Raw genomic sequence first — 19,426 nt, forward strand, 5'->3', positions numbered from 1 at the left:
GGGCCCGTAGCTACAGTGGGGCTTTTGGGGGGGCCGCCCCCTTCCTTAAAGGCACAGCCCCACCAGAATTTTCCCTGTAAATACTTTTTTCAGCAATTTAAAAACTTTTTTTTTAAGGTGTGTGCTCCTTTAAGCAGAGAGGGGTGCTGTAGTTGACTAATTCCTGCACTGAGCAAGGGGGTTGGAGTAGGTGACCTCTAGGACCCCTTCTAACTCTGTGTCAAGACACGGTTCTCCTTTCAGAGAGTTTTTCTGCCTGTTAGTTTCCTTGACTATAGAAGTTATCCCCCCCCCCCCTTTTGCCGGATTGTTCTCAGAATGGTTGCTGCTGAGGCTGGCAGAAGTGATTCACTTGCAGCAGCGGAGAACTGATATCTAAAGTGATCGACAGCTTGCAGTTTAGAGATCTACCCACCCACCCCTTCTCAGCCTGCTAGTGTCACACTCTGGGGCTAAGATCTGCAGAAGCCTCTACTGCTTTGATTTAAAAAAACTTGATTCCACAGTAAAGTAAAGGTAAAGGTCTCCCTTGCTCGAAAGCCAGTCGAATCCGACTCTAGGGTTGCGGTGCTCATCTCCGTTTCAAAGCCGAAGAGCCAGCGCTGTCCGAAGACGTTTCCGTGGTCATGTGGCCGGCATGACTAAACACCAAGGCGCACGGAACGCTGTTACCTTCCCACCGAAGTGGTACCTATTTATCTACTTGCAATGTCTTGCTTTCGAACTGCTAGGTTGGCAGGAGCTGGAACTAGAGATGGGAGCTCACTCCGTCATGTGGCAACTCGGGTCTCGAACTGCTGAACTACCGACCTTCCACAGCCTGCAGTTCAGCGTCTTAACCACTTGAGCCACCACAGCTCCACAGTAGCTGAGTCATAATCCTCAGAATTCTGGCTTTTCTTTCTGCACTGAGGGAGGCAGAGCTCCAGCAGGACAGCCAGCAGCAAAGAGGCCACTGAGCTACAGGGGATGGACAGCAAATCACATCGCAGATAGAGGGACTCAATAAAAGGAAAAAGCCGTCAACTCATGATGCTGGAGAGGGGACTCCCCAAGCAAGGGCCAGGCAGAGCCACACAGAGGCAGGAAGAAACAGCCGCTAAGGGGAAATAAGGCTGCAGAGTATCAGAATGGAGGGAATGGGATTGTAGTCTAATCCACAGTATGTATTCTGTTGCTCTGGTCGCGTTATTTCCAGTGTTCCCTCTAAGATGAGTTAGTGTGAGCCAGCTCACAGTTTTTTAGCCTCCAGTTCGCAGATTTCTGTCTGAGCTCAGGAAGGAGGGCTCCGCAGCAAACTAATTGATGCCGTCGCCAAATCGTTCACTCGCAACTTTAATGCCAGTAGCTCACAGAGTAGAATTTTTGCTCACAAGACTCCACCGCTTAGAGGGAGCACTGGTTATTTCTATTCCCGCAATTTCCCAGTTTATGTCCGGCCGCCGTGGGACCAGTCCTTTCCCTTCAAGGCAAGACCAGGACAGAAGCCAGCGCCGTCTCTTCTTGCCACAACCCTCCCTCCCCCGGCCACATATCTGGAAGGGTTACCTTGCAGTCCCAGGGCGCATCAGTGGTTGACCGTGATACCCAGCTTAACCTTCTCTTCGCTTTCGACATCATAAACTCCTTGCTTGTGACACCTGGAAAAACCAAAAGGTAAGGAGGCTCAAGTTACGGATCGATTCCAGCCCTACGTGCCAGAGGCAAACCTGTTGGTTGCCAAAGCGGGCCACGGCTACTGCTCCCATTCAGATCCCCAGACCCAAGAATCAGACGCTCTGCCCTGTGCCTTTTCCTTGGCAAGTGTCCACACTGAGCACAAGCTCTGAAACCGGACTTCGTTCCTCGCTCCCTGAACAAGCTTGTCTGGTCCCGCGCTCAGCCTTGCAGAAGAGTTACTGCAGCGACTTACAGAATCAGACCGGAAGAGATTTCCAAAGCCAACACCAAAGAAAGACTATTGCAAATTAATCAAAAGGACGACCACTTCTCCCAGAAGGTCCTACAGAGAACCAGACACGGAACAATGAACAGAACCTTGGTGCTGAACTGGGGGGGGGGGGGGGGAATTCAAAAAAACAGGGGCTCAATGGATTGGCTTGGATGATAGATCTAGCCGCCTCAGTTCCCTGACTGCACAGTGCTCCTTTGAAGGACCCCTAATCCAGAGGTTATTAGGAGATCGAACAAGGCTAGGATTGTAAGGTGTTTTGTAATACTCCCTATGCTTTAGAGAACAATCGCTGCTCCTGGTAACCACTACTGGTTGAGGTCAGCAAACACAAGCCACAACATTCTCAAGAAGCCCTGCAGTGAAGTTGGGGGGGTGGGGGGTTTACAAACTCAAGAGATCGGCTGAGAGGATCAGGACCAGTGTTCCCTCTAAGCTGAGTTAGTGTGAGCTAGCTCACAGAATTTTAGCCTCCAGCTCACAGATTTTTGTCTTAGCTCAGGGAGCATGGCTCCAGAGCACGCTAATTTATGCAGTGGCCGAATCATTCGCTCACAACTTTAATGCCAGCAGCTCACAAAGTAGAAATTTTGCTCACAAGACTCCACAGCTTAGAGGGAACATTGATCAGGACACCCTTATACTATGGAGGAGGAGGCAACTGGATTCATACCCCGCCCTTCACTACCCAAAGGAGTCTCAGAGTGGCTTACAATCTCCTTTCCCTTCCCCTCCCCACAACAGACACCCTGTGAGGTCGGTGGGGCTGAGACAGCTCTCTTGAGAACGGCCCTTGAGAGAACAGCTCCGAGAGAACTTGTGGCTGACCCAAGGTCACGCCAGCAGCTGCGTGTGGAGGAGTGGGGAATCAAACCCGGTTCTCCCAGATTTTTAGTCTGTGCTCCTAACCACCACACCAAACTGTAGATGATGTGACCCTGTGAGCCACCAGGATGGGAGGCCTTTTGGGCCTAATCCATAAACCACTCCGAGATCCTTGGAAGAAGAGCAGTGGTATGGAAGCAAGCAGGCAAACAATACACATTAGGCCATAGGAATAAGGAGAGCTGGGTTCTATAGCCTGCTTCTCTCTACCCAAGGGAGTCTCAAAGCGGCTTACAGTCGCCTTCCCTTCCCCTTCCCACAACAGGCACCTTGTGAGGCGGCGTCTATGCCCCCAAATGGCAGCCGAGCCTCATGCCTGGACTCTTCTTGGCCTCGCCAAGTCTCTTACCTGAGCACCAGCAACACGCCGATGATGATAAGGCACAGGGACGACAGGACCACTGCCGTGACCGCCAAGACTGTCGTGTGGTCGTAGCTGCGAGAGGGGTTCTCCACCGGGAGGCTGAGGGCGTGGCAGCGCGCTCCTTGGTACCCCTGCTGGCACCTGGAGTCACGGAGAGAAGACGAGGCACATGGTTTAAAACCCCCAAAGCGACAGTCGAGTTCTACCCCACTGCATCAGTGCTGCTGGCTCCGCAACGCCGAGTTTAATACACAGAAGGGCTGTCTTGCAGCTTTCTCTGTCATCCCTATTTTACACCAGGCAGGACTGCCCCGCCCGGACACCACAGGGCAGACTCCTCTGAGGCCTCCCTGCCTCACTGCACGCCGCTCTCTTTCTGAGCTAGTCAGGCCTGGCTCAGGCTCAGCCCAAGTCTGAACAGCCACGACCAAACCCACTTAAAAGAGACAATCTCCTGAGCAGAAATGATGTGGCTTTCTGACCTGTCGTTATTAATGTACATGGTGCTCTATACAGCAACAGAAACAAACGATGCAGAACTCAGGGGAGCCGTGGAGGTGGTGCGTCCCAGCAAGAAGAGAAGAGAGAGAGAAGAGATTGGATTTGTACCCCGGCCTTCACTACCCAAAGGTGTCTCAGAGCGGCTTACAAACTCCTTTCCCTCCCCCTCCCCACAATAGACACCCTGTGAGGTCAGTGGGGCTGAGAGAGCTCTTGACAGAAATGGCTCTTTTTCAAGAACAGCTCTTATCAGAACTATGGCTTGCCCAAGGTCATCCAGCCAGGTGCAAGTGGAGGAGTGGGGAATCAAACCCGGGTCTCCCAGAATAGAGTCCGCGCACTTAACCACGACACCAAACTGGCTTGTAACTTGTAACTGGTTCTTGTAACTACAAAAGACCAGGCAAAAGGCTTTCGCTTCCATGCTGCTGCTCCTCCCAGTATCTTCACTTTCAGCCGCCCGAAGAGACCCGTGGTTCCCCTCCTTTTCGCCCTCTATAGCAAGGATCTCTGCGCTCATTCCTTGGAGCTTCTGAGCCTTTGCCTGTTCACATGTTCAGACAGCCTTACTCACACGGTAAGAATAACCGCAGGGGCCAAATTCCCCCAGAGGTGAGTCAGAGCGGTGGAGTAAACAGACTTTCAAGACCCACTACTCAGGCAGGAAAGAGGCCTGCTCCAAACGTCTTAGCTCGAGTGTCTCGCGCTTCCAAACAGCTCCGTTGAAAGCAACACATTCCACACATCCATGTCATCCTCATGCTTCAATGCTCCGATTACACGGCAGCCTGCCGAGTGATGACGCGGCTCGCAAAGGGCCACCACCTTCCAGATGGAAGCGCCAGGGACTCCAGCTAATGAGCCAACACCGTTCTAGCGGCTGCGGCACTGTCCCAGAGGGCAGTGGTTTGGCCTGGCGGGGCACAGACTGATGTTGGGGAACCGGAGGGAGACCTCCCTGGCCAGCCAAGGAGACAGAATGTCATCCTCCGGAGTATCCTCACTTCACAAACAAGCAGAGGAAGGAGAGTGTTCGGCCCTCCCAACTACTAGACTACTAGAGAGAGGAAAACACATTTGGAGGGGGGGGGAACCCTGCAGCAATAGGGACAATCGAGCGACAGAAATGACAGCGCGTAAGTGGCCTCCGCCTGCAGACCTCTGCCCAGCACAAAGCACGCTTTGGATGCTCGTCCCCTTGCAGACTCCAGGTGGCACCTGCGCGGTTCACAAAAGGGACACGGGAAAAGCACGAAGCTCAAGGTTGTTACGTTTGCAAAGGGTAACGGAAAACACATCGGGCACACGGCTCTCACAGCTCGCTTTAAAGCATAATGCAAGAGCCAGGTCTTTTCTTCTGCTCTAACGCAGTCGTCGGGGGAAGCATTTCAGATCCACCTCAACGAACAGAGTAAGGCAGCATTTCTGTTGCAGGGATGCTGCGTTGTGTATAAGAACGTAAGAGGAGTCATGTTGGATCAGGCCAATGGCCCGTCCAGTCCAACAGTCTGTGTCACACAGTGGCCAAAACCCAGGTGCCCTCAGGAGGTCCACCAGCGGGGCCAGAACTCCAGAAGCCCTCCAACTGTTGCCCCCCCCCCAAGCACCAAGACTACAGAGCATCCCTGCCCCAGACTACGGGCACCTGAGCCAGACTTACTGCCACAAGGAAAATCCAGCAGTCTCATCGTCTAGCAGGTCCACTTGATATGTACCCACTACCCAGGATGCAGCTGCCCGATCGAGCCTATTTTTTTAGCCCTGCCTTTCTCGAAGGAGTTCAGAATGATGTACACACCACTCCCCCGTCATTCTATCCCTGACAAGAGACTGACTGCCCCAAGTCATCCCATGAGCGTCATAACGGAACGGGGACTTGAACCGGCATCTCCTTGGTCCTAATCCAACCCTGACATCACACCGGCTCCCCAGTGTCGCAAGCAGCCATGGAAAATTGCCCTTGATACGACTGCTAATACGCAAGGCAGCTCCTCTCCTTCCACAATTCCCCGTCCTTCGGCTGAAGTTCTAAAAGCTTTTCTGTAATTTCATTTCTTTCACTTGGAGGTTTTTCACTTGGAGAGCCAGTTTGGTGTAGTGGTTAAGTGCGCGGACTCTAATCTGGGAGAACCGGGTTTGATTCCCCACTCCTCCACTTGCACCTGGCTGGATGACCTTGGGCAAGCCGTAGTTCTGATAATGAGCTGTCCTTGAAAAAGAGCAGTTCCTGTCAGAGCTCTCTCAGCCCCACCTACCCCACAGGGTGTCTGTTGTGGGGAGGGGAAGGGAAAGGAGTTTGTCAGCCGCTCTGAGACTCCAAGTGAAGGGCGGGGTATAAATCCAATCTTCTCCTTCTCCTCCTTCTCCTTCTCCTCCTTCTCCTTCTTCTTCGAGAAACTCCAATGTACTACAAGAACCCCAAAGCACACCAAACGACCAGCCGCCAGCTCCCTGCGACAAAACATTCCACGGTTTGGTTGGTCTCTGTCTGGTTTTCTCTGGACTGTGAACTCCCTCCTCCCAACACCAAGGTGAACTTCTAAAATATTAGGGGACAGCCGTGCAGCCCTTCCTTCTGCGGAATAGCAAGCTCTGCACTACTAGTGCCAGCCCAGATGGGCAAAAAGTAAGCGGGGGGAACCATCTTTTATTGTCACCCGCCCCACCAAAAAAGATCGAGGCATTTCCCCTAGTCAGATACGCTGTAACTTACACACAGGAGGGCGCTTTTAGTGCCTTGATGTATTTGCATTCTCCGTGGAAACAATAATCCTTGTATTTTCGCAAGCAGGGGTCTCTCTTCTTCCCTTTCCCCTTCCTTCTTTTCTTCCCTGCCCCTTCTTTCTTGGCAGTCACAACATCTTGCGGCGTGGACAGGAAGGCAACTGGGGAAAAGGAGGGAAGCAACAAGACGACCGTTATTTATTTATTTATTTGTTATATTTATACCCCGACCTCCCCGCGAGCGGGCTCAGGGCAGCTTACAAGGGAGCAGTAGTGTTCACACATAAAAACGCAGTCAAACAGAATAAAACAGTAAAAACCATTTAAAATCAACAAAGAATAAAGTGCTCAATAAGAACAGGATGGTCTCCGTAGTTTGCAGGGGAATATCAGGCTGCTATTATATTATTATTATATGAAATTAAATTAAATTAAATTATATTACAGCATGATAAAAAGTAGAGACATCACCCTGCCCACAAAAGTCCGCGTGGTCAAAGCAATGGTATTCCCAGTAGTCATGTATGGCTGCGAGAGTTGGACTCTAAGGAAGGCCGAGCACGGAAGAATAGATTCTTTTGAACTATGGTGCTGGAGAAGACTCCAGTCAATTCTAAAATAAATCTACCCTGACTGTTCCCTGGAAGGCCAGACAATGAAACTGAAGTTCAAATACTTTGGCCACCCAATGAGAAGGGAGCCCTCACTGGAGAAGACCCTGATGCTGGGAAAGATTGAAGGTCAAAAAAGACGGTCAAAGCAATGGTATTCCCAGTAGTAATGTATGGCTGCGAGAGTTGGACTATAAGGAAGGCCGAGCGCCGAAGAATAGATTATTTTGAACTATGATGCTGGAGAAGACTCTTGAGAGTCCCTTGGACTGCAAGAAGATCAAATCAGTCAACCCTAAAAGAAAGTGGGCAAGGGCCATGTACTCTGACTTGCTTCACCACTTGGGTGCGTGTGGGTCATTTTACAATTAGGTTTGTGGTTTTCATGCACTGAATGGCTGAAGCTGCCTTATACTGATTCCGACCTTTGGTCAGTCAAGGCCAGCCAGGAGGTTCTTTTATCACCCCCTACCTGTCCCCTTTGATAAGTGACGTCATAACCAGGGGCTGGGTTCCTAACGGGTGGCTGGAATGACTGAAAGCTGGCTCATTAGTATTCAGCTATCTATGTACCAACTATAGGCAATACTATGTACCAACTATAGGCAATACCACCTATAATTTTTGTTGCTGTTTAGTTGCACAGTCGAGTCCAACTCTTCGCGACCCCATGGAGCAGATCACGCCAGGCCTCCCGGTCTTCCGCCGTCCTCTGAAGTTTGCTCAACTTCATGTTCGTTGCATCTATGACACTGTCTAACCATCTCATCCTTTGCCGTCCCCGTCTTCTTTGGTCTTCAATCTTTCCCAGCATCAGGGTCTTCTCCAGTGAGTGCTCCCTTCTCATTGGGTGGCCAAAGTATTTGAGCTTCAGTTTCATTATCTGGCCTTACGGGGAACCGTCAGGGTTGATTTCTTTTAGGATTGACTGATTTGATCTCCTTGCGGTCCAAGGGACTCTCAAGAGTCTTCTCCAGCACCATAGTTCAAAAGAATCTATTCTTCGGTGCTTGGCCTTCCTTATAGTCCAACTTTCGCAGCCATACATTGGGAATAGCACTGCTTTGACCTGTGAGCTCGCTGACAGTTTTTTAGCCTCCGGCTCACACATTTTTGTCTTAGCTTAGGAAGGAAGGCTCCGGAGCAAACTAATTGATGCAGTAGCCACATCACCTGCTTCCAACTTTAACGCCAATAGCTCAGACAGTAGAATTTTTGCTCACAGGACTCCAGAGCTTAGAGGGAGCATTGTCCACCCATTTGAAATGTTGCAGGTGAAAAGTAGCTGGGAAGGGCAAAGCGTTTCAGCCGGAAAGCAGCTGGCGGAAGAAGGACGAAGCACCCCTTCCCTCCCCATCCGGCCAAGGTTACACTTTGCGCGACTGTGTCTAGTTTGGCCCTCAAAGAACGTGGTGGAGAGGCGAGGCAATTCGTAAGAGGCCCAATCCCAACTGAACAAACAGACTCCTAAAGGAATGGGGACACTCCGTATAAAGGGATTTCCGCTGGATGGTGGAAAGTCGTACAGGGGTTACACAACTTTCCAACATCCACGGAAATTACTTTAAAGAAAACAGCGTGGCTATACCATGGGAAGATACAAAGTCAACGGGGGCTTGCTAAAATAAGAGCAAAACGTTATTCCCCACCACACACACACGAGGGCAAAGAAAGCCGCCCGACAGGGACACCGTTCAGGCACGGCAGAAATCTGCTCCCAGGGGACCGCAGCCAGGGTGGTGTGGCGGTTAAAGTGTCGGACCAGGATCTGGGAGACCCAGGTTTGAATCCCCCCCTCGTGCCATGGATGCTTGCTGGGTGACCTGGGGCCAGTCACACGCTCTCAGCCTAGCTTACCTCACACGGTTATTGTGAGGATAAAACACAGAGAATCATGTAAGCCACCTCAGGTCCCCACTGGGGAGAAAGCTGGGAGATAAATTAACTAAATCGATAAGAGGAAATAAGTGTAAGAGGCACGCGTGCCCCCCTGCATGCCGAGCCCCGGCCCGGGTGGCAGGAGGAAGGGCCTTAACTCCATCCACGTTTTTTCACCCCAGGGGGTTCCAGAGCAATAAACACAAGCATACAATTCCGGCAGGGGTCAGCATGGCGCCGGGAAGAAAGTTTCAAGGGGAAAGCACCTTCCCTCACCCAACATACTTCGACACATCCCATGTGCCCCTTCCGGGTGCTCTTCGGAGGTGAGAAACGACCATCAAGCTAACCCGGGGGTTAACTTTTTGAGCCTGTGGGCACCTTTGGAATTCTGACACAGCATGGTGGGCGCCAGGGCTCTTTTTGTAGAAAAAGTCCAGCAGGAACTCATTCGCATAATAGGCCACACCCAGACGCAGAAACACATTAGCATATTAGGCCACACCCCTGACTGCACCGCTCATTAGCATATTAGGCCACATTCCCATGTTACCAGAAGTGTGGTCATCCAGCCACACCCACCTTTTGCTTCTTATTCTGTTTCCCTTGTTTGTGGTCAAAACCCAGGGCCTTTTTTGTAGCAGGAACTCCTTTGCATGTTAGGCCACACAACCCTAATGTAGCCAATCCTAATGAGTTTCTGCTGTTGGGTGTGGCCTATTATGCTAATGAGTTCCTGCTGGGTGTGGCCAACTTGGGAGCCAGCCGGAACTCCGTTCCTGTGCGTTCCTGCCCAAAAATAGCCTTGGTGGGCACAGCGACAAAATGGCTGCCACGAAACAATTGCCACAGGAGGCAGAGACAGCCACAAAATGATTGCCACAGTTTAACTTCAGTAACACAGGGTAGATCCTTGTGCTGTTGGTGGCAGCTGCTGCCAAAGCAACGTTTTTTTAAAAAAAACACCACACACAGCCAATCAAATCTCTGGGCACCACGTTGGGGACCCTTCAGCTAATCTGACACATGGCTGCAAAACGACATGCAATTTTAACAAAGAGAACTAAAAAGACAACTCCAATCTGAAGCTCTCCTCATCCAACATCCTATCCGCATTCCAAAGGGTGTCGTTTGTACCCCGTTTTACAGCTTTGCAGAAGACAGCAGCGTCTGCAAAGACGTCGTTTTCATTTTTCCTCCTTACGAAGGAGAGATCTGCACCGAATCTGTGTAGTGGAGGACCGATATTTTGACCCCCTTAAGAAGTCTCTTAGGACTTTTACTAGGCCAACACATTAATCTTTGCAACACCTCCACAGAAGGGAGACCGTTAGTATCTGGCCGCTTTACAGATGAAGAACTAGGGTTGAAACAGAACGTTGACCAAAGGGAAGGCCAGAGTGGGGACCGGAAGCCCCAAGGCACCCACTACAGCCAAAACCTCTGTGTGCCTGGCTACAGAGGGAAGGCCTGGAGAGCGACCCCCCCCCCCCGGCGACTCCGAGGCGGGAGGGCTGAGGAGGCCCTGCAAGGATCAGAGAGGTATTTAAATGCCTCCCCGTCAAGGCTCCCTCTAAGCTGTGGAGTCCTGTGAGCAAAAATTCGACTTGGTGAGCTCCTGGCATTAAAGTTGTGAGCGAGCAATTTGGCTGCTGCATAAACTAGTTTGCTCTGGAGCCATCGTTCCTGAGCTAAGACAAAAATCTGTGAGCTGGAGGCTAAAAAACTGTGAGCTAGCTCACACTAACTCAGCTTAGAGGGAACACTGCTCCCCGTGCCTTCCCCAGCCTTTCCAAGGGCCAGCTTGCCTGGGCTCCCCGGAGCCACGCGGCGCCTGGGCAAGCCAAGGGAAGGCAGTTTAAACTGCCTACCCTCCCCTCCCAGCCACGCGGCGCCTGGGCAAGCCAAGGGAAGGCATGGGGGTGTGGCCTAATATGCTAATGAGTTTCTGTTGTTGGGTGTGGCCTATTATTCTAATGAGTTCCTGCTGGGCTTTTTCTACAAAAAGAGCCCTGCCGAAGCCCCATGCCCTAGAGAACTCTCACTGAGTGTGGTCTTCAAGAGCCACTGCAAATGGGCGAGACCCCATGTTTCTGCCCTAGGGAGATGCAAGAAATGTCTGCTCAAACGTGCAGATGTTGCAGTGCGAGACAGACACAGCCAATGTTCCCTCTAGGCTGAGTTAGTGTGGGTTAGCTCACAGTTTCTTAGCCTCCGGCTCACACCTTTTTGTCTTAGCTCAGGAAGGGATGGCTCCAGAGCAAGCTAGTTTCTGCAGCAGCCAAATCACTTGCTCACAACTTTAATGCCAGGAGCTCAAAAAGTTGATTTTTTCCTCACAAGATGCCAAAGCTTAGAGGGAGCATCGGACACAGCACAGGTTTTATCCGTGTCTGACAAGCTCAGGGTCACTCACAACAAGAGGAGCAGAGCTGCTCGGCATGCACAGGGACAAAACCCAGAAATGCAACGTGAGCTGCCGTTCCACATTCGAAGTCAAGTCCACACCCCAGGTTACAGTTCTAACAGGCATGAACACACTATGCCGGGGAACCTTTCTGAGCCTGCAGGTGCCTTTGGAACACAGAGTGGTGGGCACAACTTCAAAACGGCCACCACAGGAGGTGGTGCCAACCACAGAATGCCAGGGAGGGAGGTTATACATAACTCCGATAGCAACTCTTCAAGCTCTGTGTAACGGAATGCTTATTTCAAATCAGGGGTCATTTCCTGCAGGAGCGCACAGGAGCGGAGCTCCAGCAGTAAAGAGCCCAGGGGGTGGGCACATGCAACAAGCCCCGCCCCCTGCTCCCAGCAGTCCTCAGTCAGAGCAAGAAGCAGCCAGGTAAGTTGCAGAGCCCCCCCCCCCCCCCCCCCCCCCCCGGCACACCGGCACACCTTGACACACAAAAGACCAAGTTTTATTCAGGCACAAGCTCTCCCTCCTCTGTGAGGGCAGATCTGCACGTGCCCCCCCCCCAATAGCTAGCAATCCAAAACAGTCCAGTGGAGCCTGAGCGGTGGGTGTTGCCTTCCGACACACTTCCGGTGATGTCAGGGGGTGTGGCATAAGTTATGCTAATGAGCTCCTGCACCTATTTTTCTACGAAATGACCCCTTTTTAAAATCATTTTCTTGCAGATACACCATTCGCTCAGTGGAAATCCTTGGGCTGGGGTGGCAGCTGCTTCCAACTTTAAGAATCTGTTCAGCCAACGAGAAGCCCTCCTTTGCAAAAGCCCCGTGCACCCTGCTTGCTTTCTAAAAAAACCTTTGCAGGTGCCAAGAGAGGTATCAGCGGACGCTTCAGCACTCATGACCACCATGTTGGAGACCCCTGCCTTATGCACACGAGCAAATGCACATCGTACAGGCAGAGGCACCAGGGGACCACAGCTCCACACCCTCTCGACACAACAAGGTTCATCCACGTTGACCACTGAGTGACGCGTCAATGAGAGGAGTTTCCCGGCGCAGCAGAGGTTAGACAAGACTAGAATGCGGCTGTGTTCCTCCCTAGCGCGGCTACTGGCCGCTCCCCAGTCCTCCCCAAATAGTTCTGCACCAAGATCCAGCACACCCCAGGAGCATATCAGTTTCTCTCCCTCTCCCAGGCCTTCTCAATAACAATACAGCAGGTTACTCTAGAGCGCACATACAACACCAGGGAAGAAGCTCAGACCCTCTGTTTTCATCGCAGGGCCTCATCTGCTTGTCTCATCATCTTCTTGTTGATTCTAATCAGAGATTGGACCCACTGATAAAGAAACGCTCCAGAAGTCCTGTATCGATTTGTTGTGGGCCCCTGGGAGTTTATTCTCCAATCTGCTCAAAAAAGTATTTCTTCTGAAGTGTTGGACAGGATCTGGTACGAACACGGACTTACTAACTTCCGATAGAAGAAGAAGAAGAGATTGGATTTATACCTCGCCCTTCACTACCCAAAGGTGTCTCAGAGTGGCTTACAAACTCCTTTCCATTCCCCTCCCCACAACAGACACCCTGTGAGGTGGGTGGGGCTGAGAGAACTCTGACACAAACTGCTCTTTTTCAAGAACAGCTGTGCCAGAGCTTGTGACTGACCCAAGGTCACATCAGCAGGTGCAAGTGGAGGAATGGGGAATCAAACCCGGTTCTCCCAGATTAGAGTCTGCACACTTAACCACTACACCAAACTGGCTCTGACTTAAACGAAAAGTTATTTGTTTTGAATACTAACAGGATACTAATTGTTGAGGACCCTCCCTCTTGGGTTTTTAGTTATAGTGTGGGTTTTTATTTACTGTCCTTTATCCTGGGTTAACTTTTCCCCTTCCCTTTTTCTTTTCTGTAGTGCTTAGGTGTAACAAAAAAATAATAAAGCTACCCTGTTCTCAGGGGATTAAAAAAAAAAAAAGGACCACCAAAGGATCTTCAGCCACACCCTCCACAAGTGCCCACCAGCCCCTCCGGATGTGAACAGTGACGTCACTCACCCAATCAAATATCCCACCCAAACTGGAAAATCAGGGCTCACGGGGGAAGCTGGAAGCAAAGGAGAGAAAAACTGAAGGGAGTCAAAAAATAAACTGTGAGCGGACAAAGGAAGAAGATGGAGAACAATGAAGCCAGGATGTACGCGGCTGTGGTCCAGGAACAAAGGCGCTTCTACCAAAGCGGGGTGCCGGCTACTGGGCCCGCCCACCAGTTCCTATCACGGAGGGGAACATGGAAACAGAAGAGGTGGAAGGCACCTCCAGCATCATCTAGTCCAGCCTCCTGCCCAACACAGGAAATTCACAACTACCTCCTCCCCCACCCCCCACTGGCCCCTGACCAGCGTTCCCTCTAAGCCGAGTGAGTGTGAGCGAGGTTCACAGTTTTTTTAGCCTCCGGCTCACACATTTTTGTCTCAGCTCAGGAAGGATGGGTCTCCAGAGCAAACGGACTCATGCAGCAGCCAAATGGCTCGCTCACAACTCTCATGCCAGGAGCTCACAAAGCAGAATTTCTGCTCACGAGACTCCACAGCTTAGAGGGGGCACTGCCCCTGACCGACACCTAGAGGAAGGCCAAAAAAACCCCTCCGGGATCCTTGGGCCAATCTGGCCTAAAGGAAAAACTCCTTCCTGACCCCAAAGTGGCGATCGGCATTATCCCGGGCATGCAAGACAGGGCCAGGAGAGCTCTCATCCCTTCCCGCCCTCCCTCTCATGCTCTGCCGAAGTTCACAGAATCAGCATCGCCGTCAGAGGGCCAATCTATTCCTCTGCTTTAGAACCTCCAAAGAAGGGGGAGCCCACAGCCTCCCGCGGAAGCCTGTTCCACTGAGGAACTGCTCTAACTCTCAGGGCGTTTGCTGTGCAGGCAGCCCAGGCCGGTGGGCGGGGGGGGGGGGGAGGGCATGCCAGGAAAGAACCGATCTTGATACGGGCACCCCTGTCAGCCAACAGCGAGCTTCTCCCACGCAGTGGAACCTAATACCTGCTGCCCTCAGATCCAGTTCAGGGACAACACATGCCAGAGACTCAGGACACGAACAGGCCGGGAGGATGAAACAGTAACCCAGCCAGACGCCCCCGGATGGCATCGCTTCAGGCCCAGTGACTAAGCCGAGCGAAGAAAGAAGAGCCACACCAGGTAGGTGGGGGACAGGGTGAGTCATCTGTGGATCCCCTCCGCCGACCAACCCACACCTACGGCATGGAGAATTAATACTTCCGTTGGGACAGGCCCACGCGCCCAGGAGGAGCCAGCACAGGGTGACGGACACCTGAAGCTTTGTGCGTGTGCGCCCCCCGCCCAGCCGCCCAGCCCTCTTCGGCCACACGTCTCCTTGGTGCTGGGACCCCAGCAAGCAATGCCAAACGTCCACACTCAAGGTCTCTCTTGCTTTAAAAAAGTAAAGGTAAAGGTCTCTCTTTTTTAAAGGTGTGTGCTCCTTTAAGCAGAGAGGGGTGCTGTAGCTGACTAATTCCAGCACTGAGCAAGAGGGTTGGAGTAGGTGACCTCTAGGATCCCTTCTAACTCTGTGTCAAGACACGGTTCTCCTTTCAGAGAGTTTTTCTGCCTAAGTGTTAGTTTTCTTGACTACAGAAGTTATCCACCCCCACCTGCCAGATTGTTCTCAGAATGGTTGCTGAGGCTGGCAGAAGTGATTCACTTGCAGCAGCGGAGAACTGATATCTAAAGTGGTCGACAGCTTGCAGTTTAGAGATCTACCCACCCACCCCTTCTCAGCCTGCTAGTGTCACACTCTGGGGCTAAGATCTGCAGAAGCCTCTACTGCTTTGAGTTTAAAAAGTTTGATTCCACAGTAAAGTAAAGGTAAAGGTTCCCTTGCTCGAAAGCCAGTTGAATCCGACTCTAGGGTTGCGGTGCTCATCTCTGTTTCCAAGGCGAAGAGCCAGCACTGCCGGAAGACATTTCTGTGGTCATGTGGCCGGCATGACTAAACGCCAAGGCGCACGGAACGCTGTCACCTTCCCACCAAAGTGGTACCTATTTATCTACTTGCAATTTCTTCCTTTCGAACGGTTAGGTTGGCAGGAGCTGGAACTAGAGACGGGAGCTCACTCCGTCATGCGGCACACTCGGGTCTCGAACTGCCGAACGACCGACCTTCCACAGCCTGCAGTTTAGCGTCTTAACCACTTGAGCCACCGCAGCTCCATCTCTCTCGCTTTGGTTTTTAGGTGCCACCACTCTCTTGCTTTGGTGGCACCTAAAAGCACTGTTGCTATGGCTCTCCAGTGCTGGCAAATATTTTTGACGGGAGGAAGGATGTTGCTGCAATCAGGGGGAGGAGGTGCGAAGGAAATGCCGAAGCGGGTGGGCTTGCAGATTCTTGGAAGTGAAAACTAGGAGGCAGAGTGTGAGGCTCCGACCATGGCGAAATACTGGTAGAGCAGGAAGCCACTAAAAACATCCAGTCATTCACAAGGTACGCAAGCATCTCCCAGCAGGAGAGCAGGAAGCAGCCCAGAGTTTACTCCAACCTGACCGTGTTTCCCAAGATCAAGGGGAGCAGGCAGAAAAGAAAGGCTCCCCGAGTTTCCCCGAGGCTCCCCAACCAAAATCAGCCTTCTGACCCAGCAGCTTCCTGATTTTGCAAAACTCCATTTAAAGGCAGGGGCTGGCGGAAGGGTGAACAGTTGCATTTCACCGGAGGACAGGCACACAACATTCAGGACGCTCTGTGGGTAGGCGAGAATGCACGACAGGCTCAAAGCGGTGGGGTGGGAGAGAAAGGTCCACGCTGGGACGGAAAGCAAACGCCCCCCCCCCCCCCCCCGGAAGGTGTAAGAACAAAAACGACTCAGACTGTACTCTGACCAACTCTTCACCAACTCCCAGGACTTTGACAGAGCATCGCTCCCTTTCTATTCCAGCTTCAAAGGACAACAGTACCCATTTGTAACCTCGTCTCACACCCCTGCCGTTTCCTTAATGCTCTGGCCAGCCCTCCAGCGAGTCTCCCAAGGATCCAAGCAGCAGCACATTTTCATGTTACCAAAGCCTTCCCGTGCAAGAGTCCCATTCTAAGCACTCTTCCTGGGAAGCAAAGGTTACCAAAATCAAGACGCATCGGTGCCTAAACAAACGTGCATAAGCACTTTGCTCAACAGGCTCACAACTAAGAAGTCAAAAGTTAGTCTCCGGCTAGTCCACGAGGCAGAGAAATTATGTCTCTCTGAACCTTATTTGCTGGGTTTTTAACCTGTCTTTCACGAAGTGGCGCTTGCAATGAGCTAAGCAGTCCTTCATACCAGAACCTTTAGCCCCACAGCACTTATTGTGTCTGCCACATTTTCTCCAGGCACTCAGGTTTTTCCTAGTCCCAAGATTCTCAAAACACCAGATACTAGACTGGAGACCTTGGATGTGTAAAACGGGTGCTGTACCACCATGCTGAGGCTAGGTTACACAAAGCCTACATTGGTTTATCTTTATGCCCTGCCTCCCCCCCCCCCAGCAGCTTACATCATTCTCCTGTCCTCCATTTTGTCCTCACAACAACCCTGTGAGGTAGGTTAGGCTGAGAGTGTGTGGTTGGCCAGGGGTCGCCCAGCAAGCTTCAACAGCAGGGCGAGGATCTGTACCCGGGTCTCCTAGACCCTTGTCTGAGATTCTAACCACTGAGCCACACTGGCTCAAATACTTCAAACCTCAACTAGTTCTTTCCCCATTCATTAAAAAATATTATACTTAGTTTTCCCCCAGTTGGCATGCGCCAGTTGCGCCAACTCTGCCGAACTGGAACAGTCACACCTCTGGGAGGATCTGCCGCCCCCTCACATCGGCAGCTCAAAGTCGTCGCTCTCAACAGACACAACTCTACATGGCTATACTTCCCCACTGGATCCAGAGAACACCATGAAGAGGTCTGCCGACTGTCCACATTCCCAGTCTGGCACATCAAAGAGCGGCCTCAGAGGTCTGGAGGGAGCCCACCGCCCAGGCACCGACTAGCACCCGCCCCGCCCCAAAGGAACCGTTTTGTAGAGAGAAACACAGCTCCCTGCTTCGACACAACCCACAGACGTACCTCGAGGGAGTTCACTGAAGTTATCCCCGGAGGACGCGGCAACGACGCTTGCCTCTCGCTCTCCTCCACGCTGCAAAATCTCCCGGGCCGGGAGGAGCTGGGAAACGGCCAAATCTTCTCTGCCTTCTTTCGGGTAAACTTCATTCCGTAGTAGTCCAATCCCTTCGCCATCCACCAGCACCAAGCAAGCTACAAGTGGGGGGGAGAGAGAGAGGAGAATTATATGGGGACCCAGAACATGTGTGCCATTCAGGCTGCCCTGTGCTGCATCATTCTCCCACATAACCGCCACTAAAAGAACTTGTCGGGATATATCAGGCGTTGTTATTTATGGAACCACTGTATAGCGAAAAGCAAAAAACAAAAGGGTTCACACCAACGATCCCCTCTAAGCTGTGGAGTCTTGTGAGCAAAAATTCTACTTTGTGAGCCACTGGCATTAAAGTGGTGAGCGAGCGATTTGGCTGCTGGATAAACTAGTTTGCTCTGGAAGCCCTCCTTCCTGAGCCAAGACAAACATGTGTGAGCCAGAGGCTGAAAATTGTGAGCTAGTTCACACTAACTCAGCTTAGAGGGAACACTGGTTCACACACAATGCATGGAGGGTTGGGCACACCTCCACATGTTCCCACAATCCTCCCTGCGCGGTTGATAATGTCCCGCAAGTTCACACACTCAGGTCCAGGATGCATGTTCCCAAAGAGCTATGCCTGAGGTCCATTCACACACGTACAAAGTGCCCACACCCTGGCTGCTCGCACAAAACACCCGCCCGGCCACTTTGCGCCGCACGGCCCTTCCACGGGCACCCGCGTGGCCACCCTCCAGCGGAACCCGCGCACTGATCTGACCCGCGACGAGAACGTCTGGACGCCAAACGAGTCAGGCGACATTCCATCCTCGGGAACGGGGGATTTCCTCTCCAGTTCCTTCCGTCCCGCGCGGGGCACGATCCCCGCCTCGGCCCGGGCCGGTGAGCCACCCCCTCTCCCCGCGCGCCTCCGCCCCGCCAGTGTTCCCTCTAAGCTGAGTGAGTGTGAGCTAGCTCACAGTCTTTTAGCCTCTGGCTCACAGATTTTATGTCTCAGCTCAGGAAGGAGGGCTCCAGAGCAGACTCATTGATGCAGCAGCCAAATCACCTGCTCACAACTTTAATGCCAGGAGCTCACAAAGTAGAATTTTTGCTCACAGAGAAGAAGAAGAAGAAGAAGAGATTGGATTTATACCCCGCCCTTCACTTGGAGTCTCAGAGCCGCTTACAAACTCCTTTCCCTTCCCCTCCCCACAACAGACACCCTGTGAGGTAGGTGGGGCTGAGAGAGCTCTTGACACAAACTGCTCTTTCAAGAACAGCTCTGATCAGAACTATGGCTTGCCTAAGGTCATCCAGCAGCTGCATGTGGAGGAGTGGGGAATCAAACCCGGTTCCCCCAGATCAGAGTCCGCGCACTTCACCACGACACCAAACTACACAGGACTCCACAGCTTAGAGGGAACATTGGGACTCCCCGGTGTCGGCTATCCGACGGGCTAAATTTGGCAGTCGCGCGAAGGAGCCGCCTCGCCGCCGGGCGGAGGAGCGGGAAGGGCCGCCGGAGCGTCCGCTTTCGGCCGGGGAGCGAAGCCCTTCCCAGTCCCCAGCAAGCAGCGCTCCTCCACCTGCGCGGCGGCGGCGCCAAAGCCCGAGGGAAGGGAAGGGGGCGCTTCTTCCCCGCCTCCCCGCGCAGCCTGCCAGGCGGCGCCCTGCCCTCCGCTCCCCGCCGGGGCGAAGTCCTCCCTCCACGGCCTCTCTCACCTGCCGCCAGCAGCACCTTCGCGGCCCCCGACTTCAGGGCGCACGGCCACTGCATGGCGCTCCGGAGACACGCGGCCCGCCCCACAGATCCGCCGCCTCCCAGCCCGAGACTCGGTGCCGCTTGCTGCCCGCCTGCCCTGAGCTGCCCCGGCGCGCCGAGCTTCCACGTGCGCTCCGCCGGCGACTGCCC

The 19,426-nt window shown here is 52.6% G+C and overlaps 1 protein-coding gene across 1 annotated transcript in view; it reads right to left on the bottom strand.

The window, feature by feature from the left end:
• Positions 1-19,407, bottom strand: part of HBEGF (heparin-binding EGF-like growth factor) — a 20,528-nt gene extending 1,121 nt beyond the window's left edge. Inside the window, exons 1-5 of the mRNA XM_015422322.1 lie at positions 19,237-19,407; positions 17,442-17,630; positions 6,415-6,586; positions 3,186-3,341; positions 1,549-1,640 (exon numbers count right to left, since the gene is read on the bottom strand). Coding sequence (XP_015277808.1) covers positions 1,568-1,640; positions 3,186-3,341; positions 6,415-6,586; positions 17,442-17,630; positions 19,237-19,291 — 645 coding nt within the window. The 5' untranslated portion in view covers positions 19,292-19,407 and the 3' untranslated portion in view covers positions 1,549-1,567. The remainder of the gene's footprint in view (positions 1-1,548; positions 1,641-3,185; positions 3,342-6,414; positions 6,587-17,441; positions 17,631-19,236) is intronic.
• Between the last annotated feature and the right edge of the window lie 19 nt (positions 19,408-19,426).

Source organism: Gekko japonicus, unplaced genomic scaffold (assembly GCF_001447785.1).
Source record: "Gekko japonicus isolate JY-2015 unplaced genomic scaffold, Gekko_japonicus_V1.1 scaffold738, whole genome shotgun sequence".
Classification (NCBI taxonomy): Eukaryota; Metazoa; Chordata; class Lepidosauria; order Squamata; family Gekkonidae; genus Gekko; species Gekko japonicus.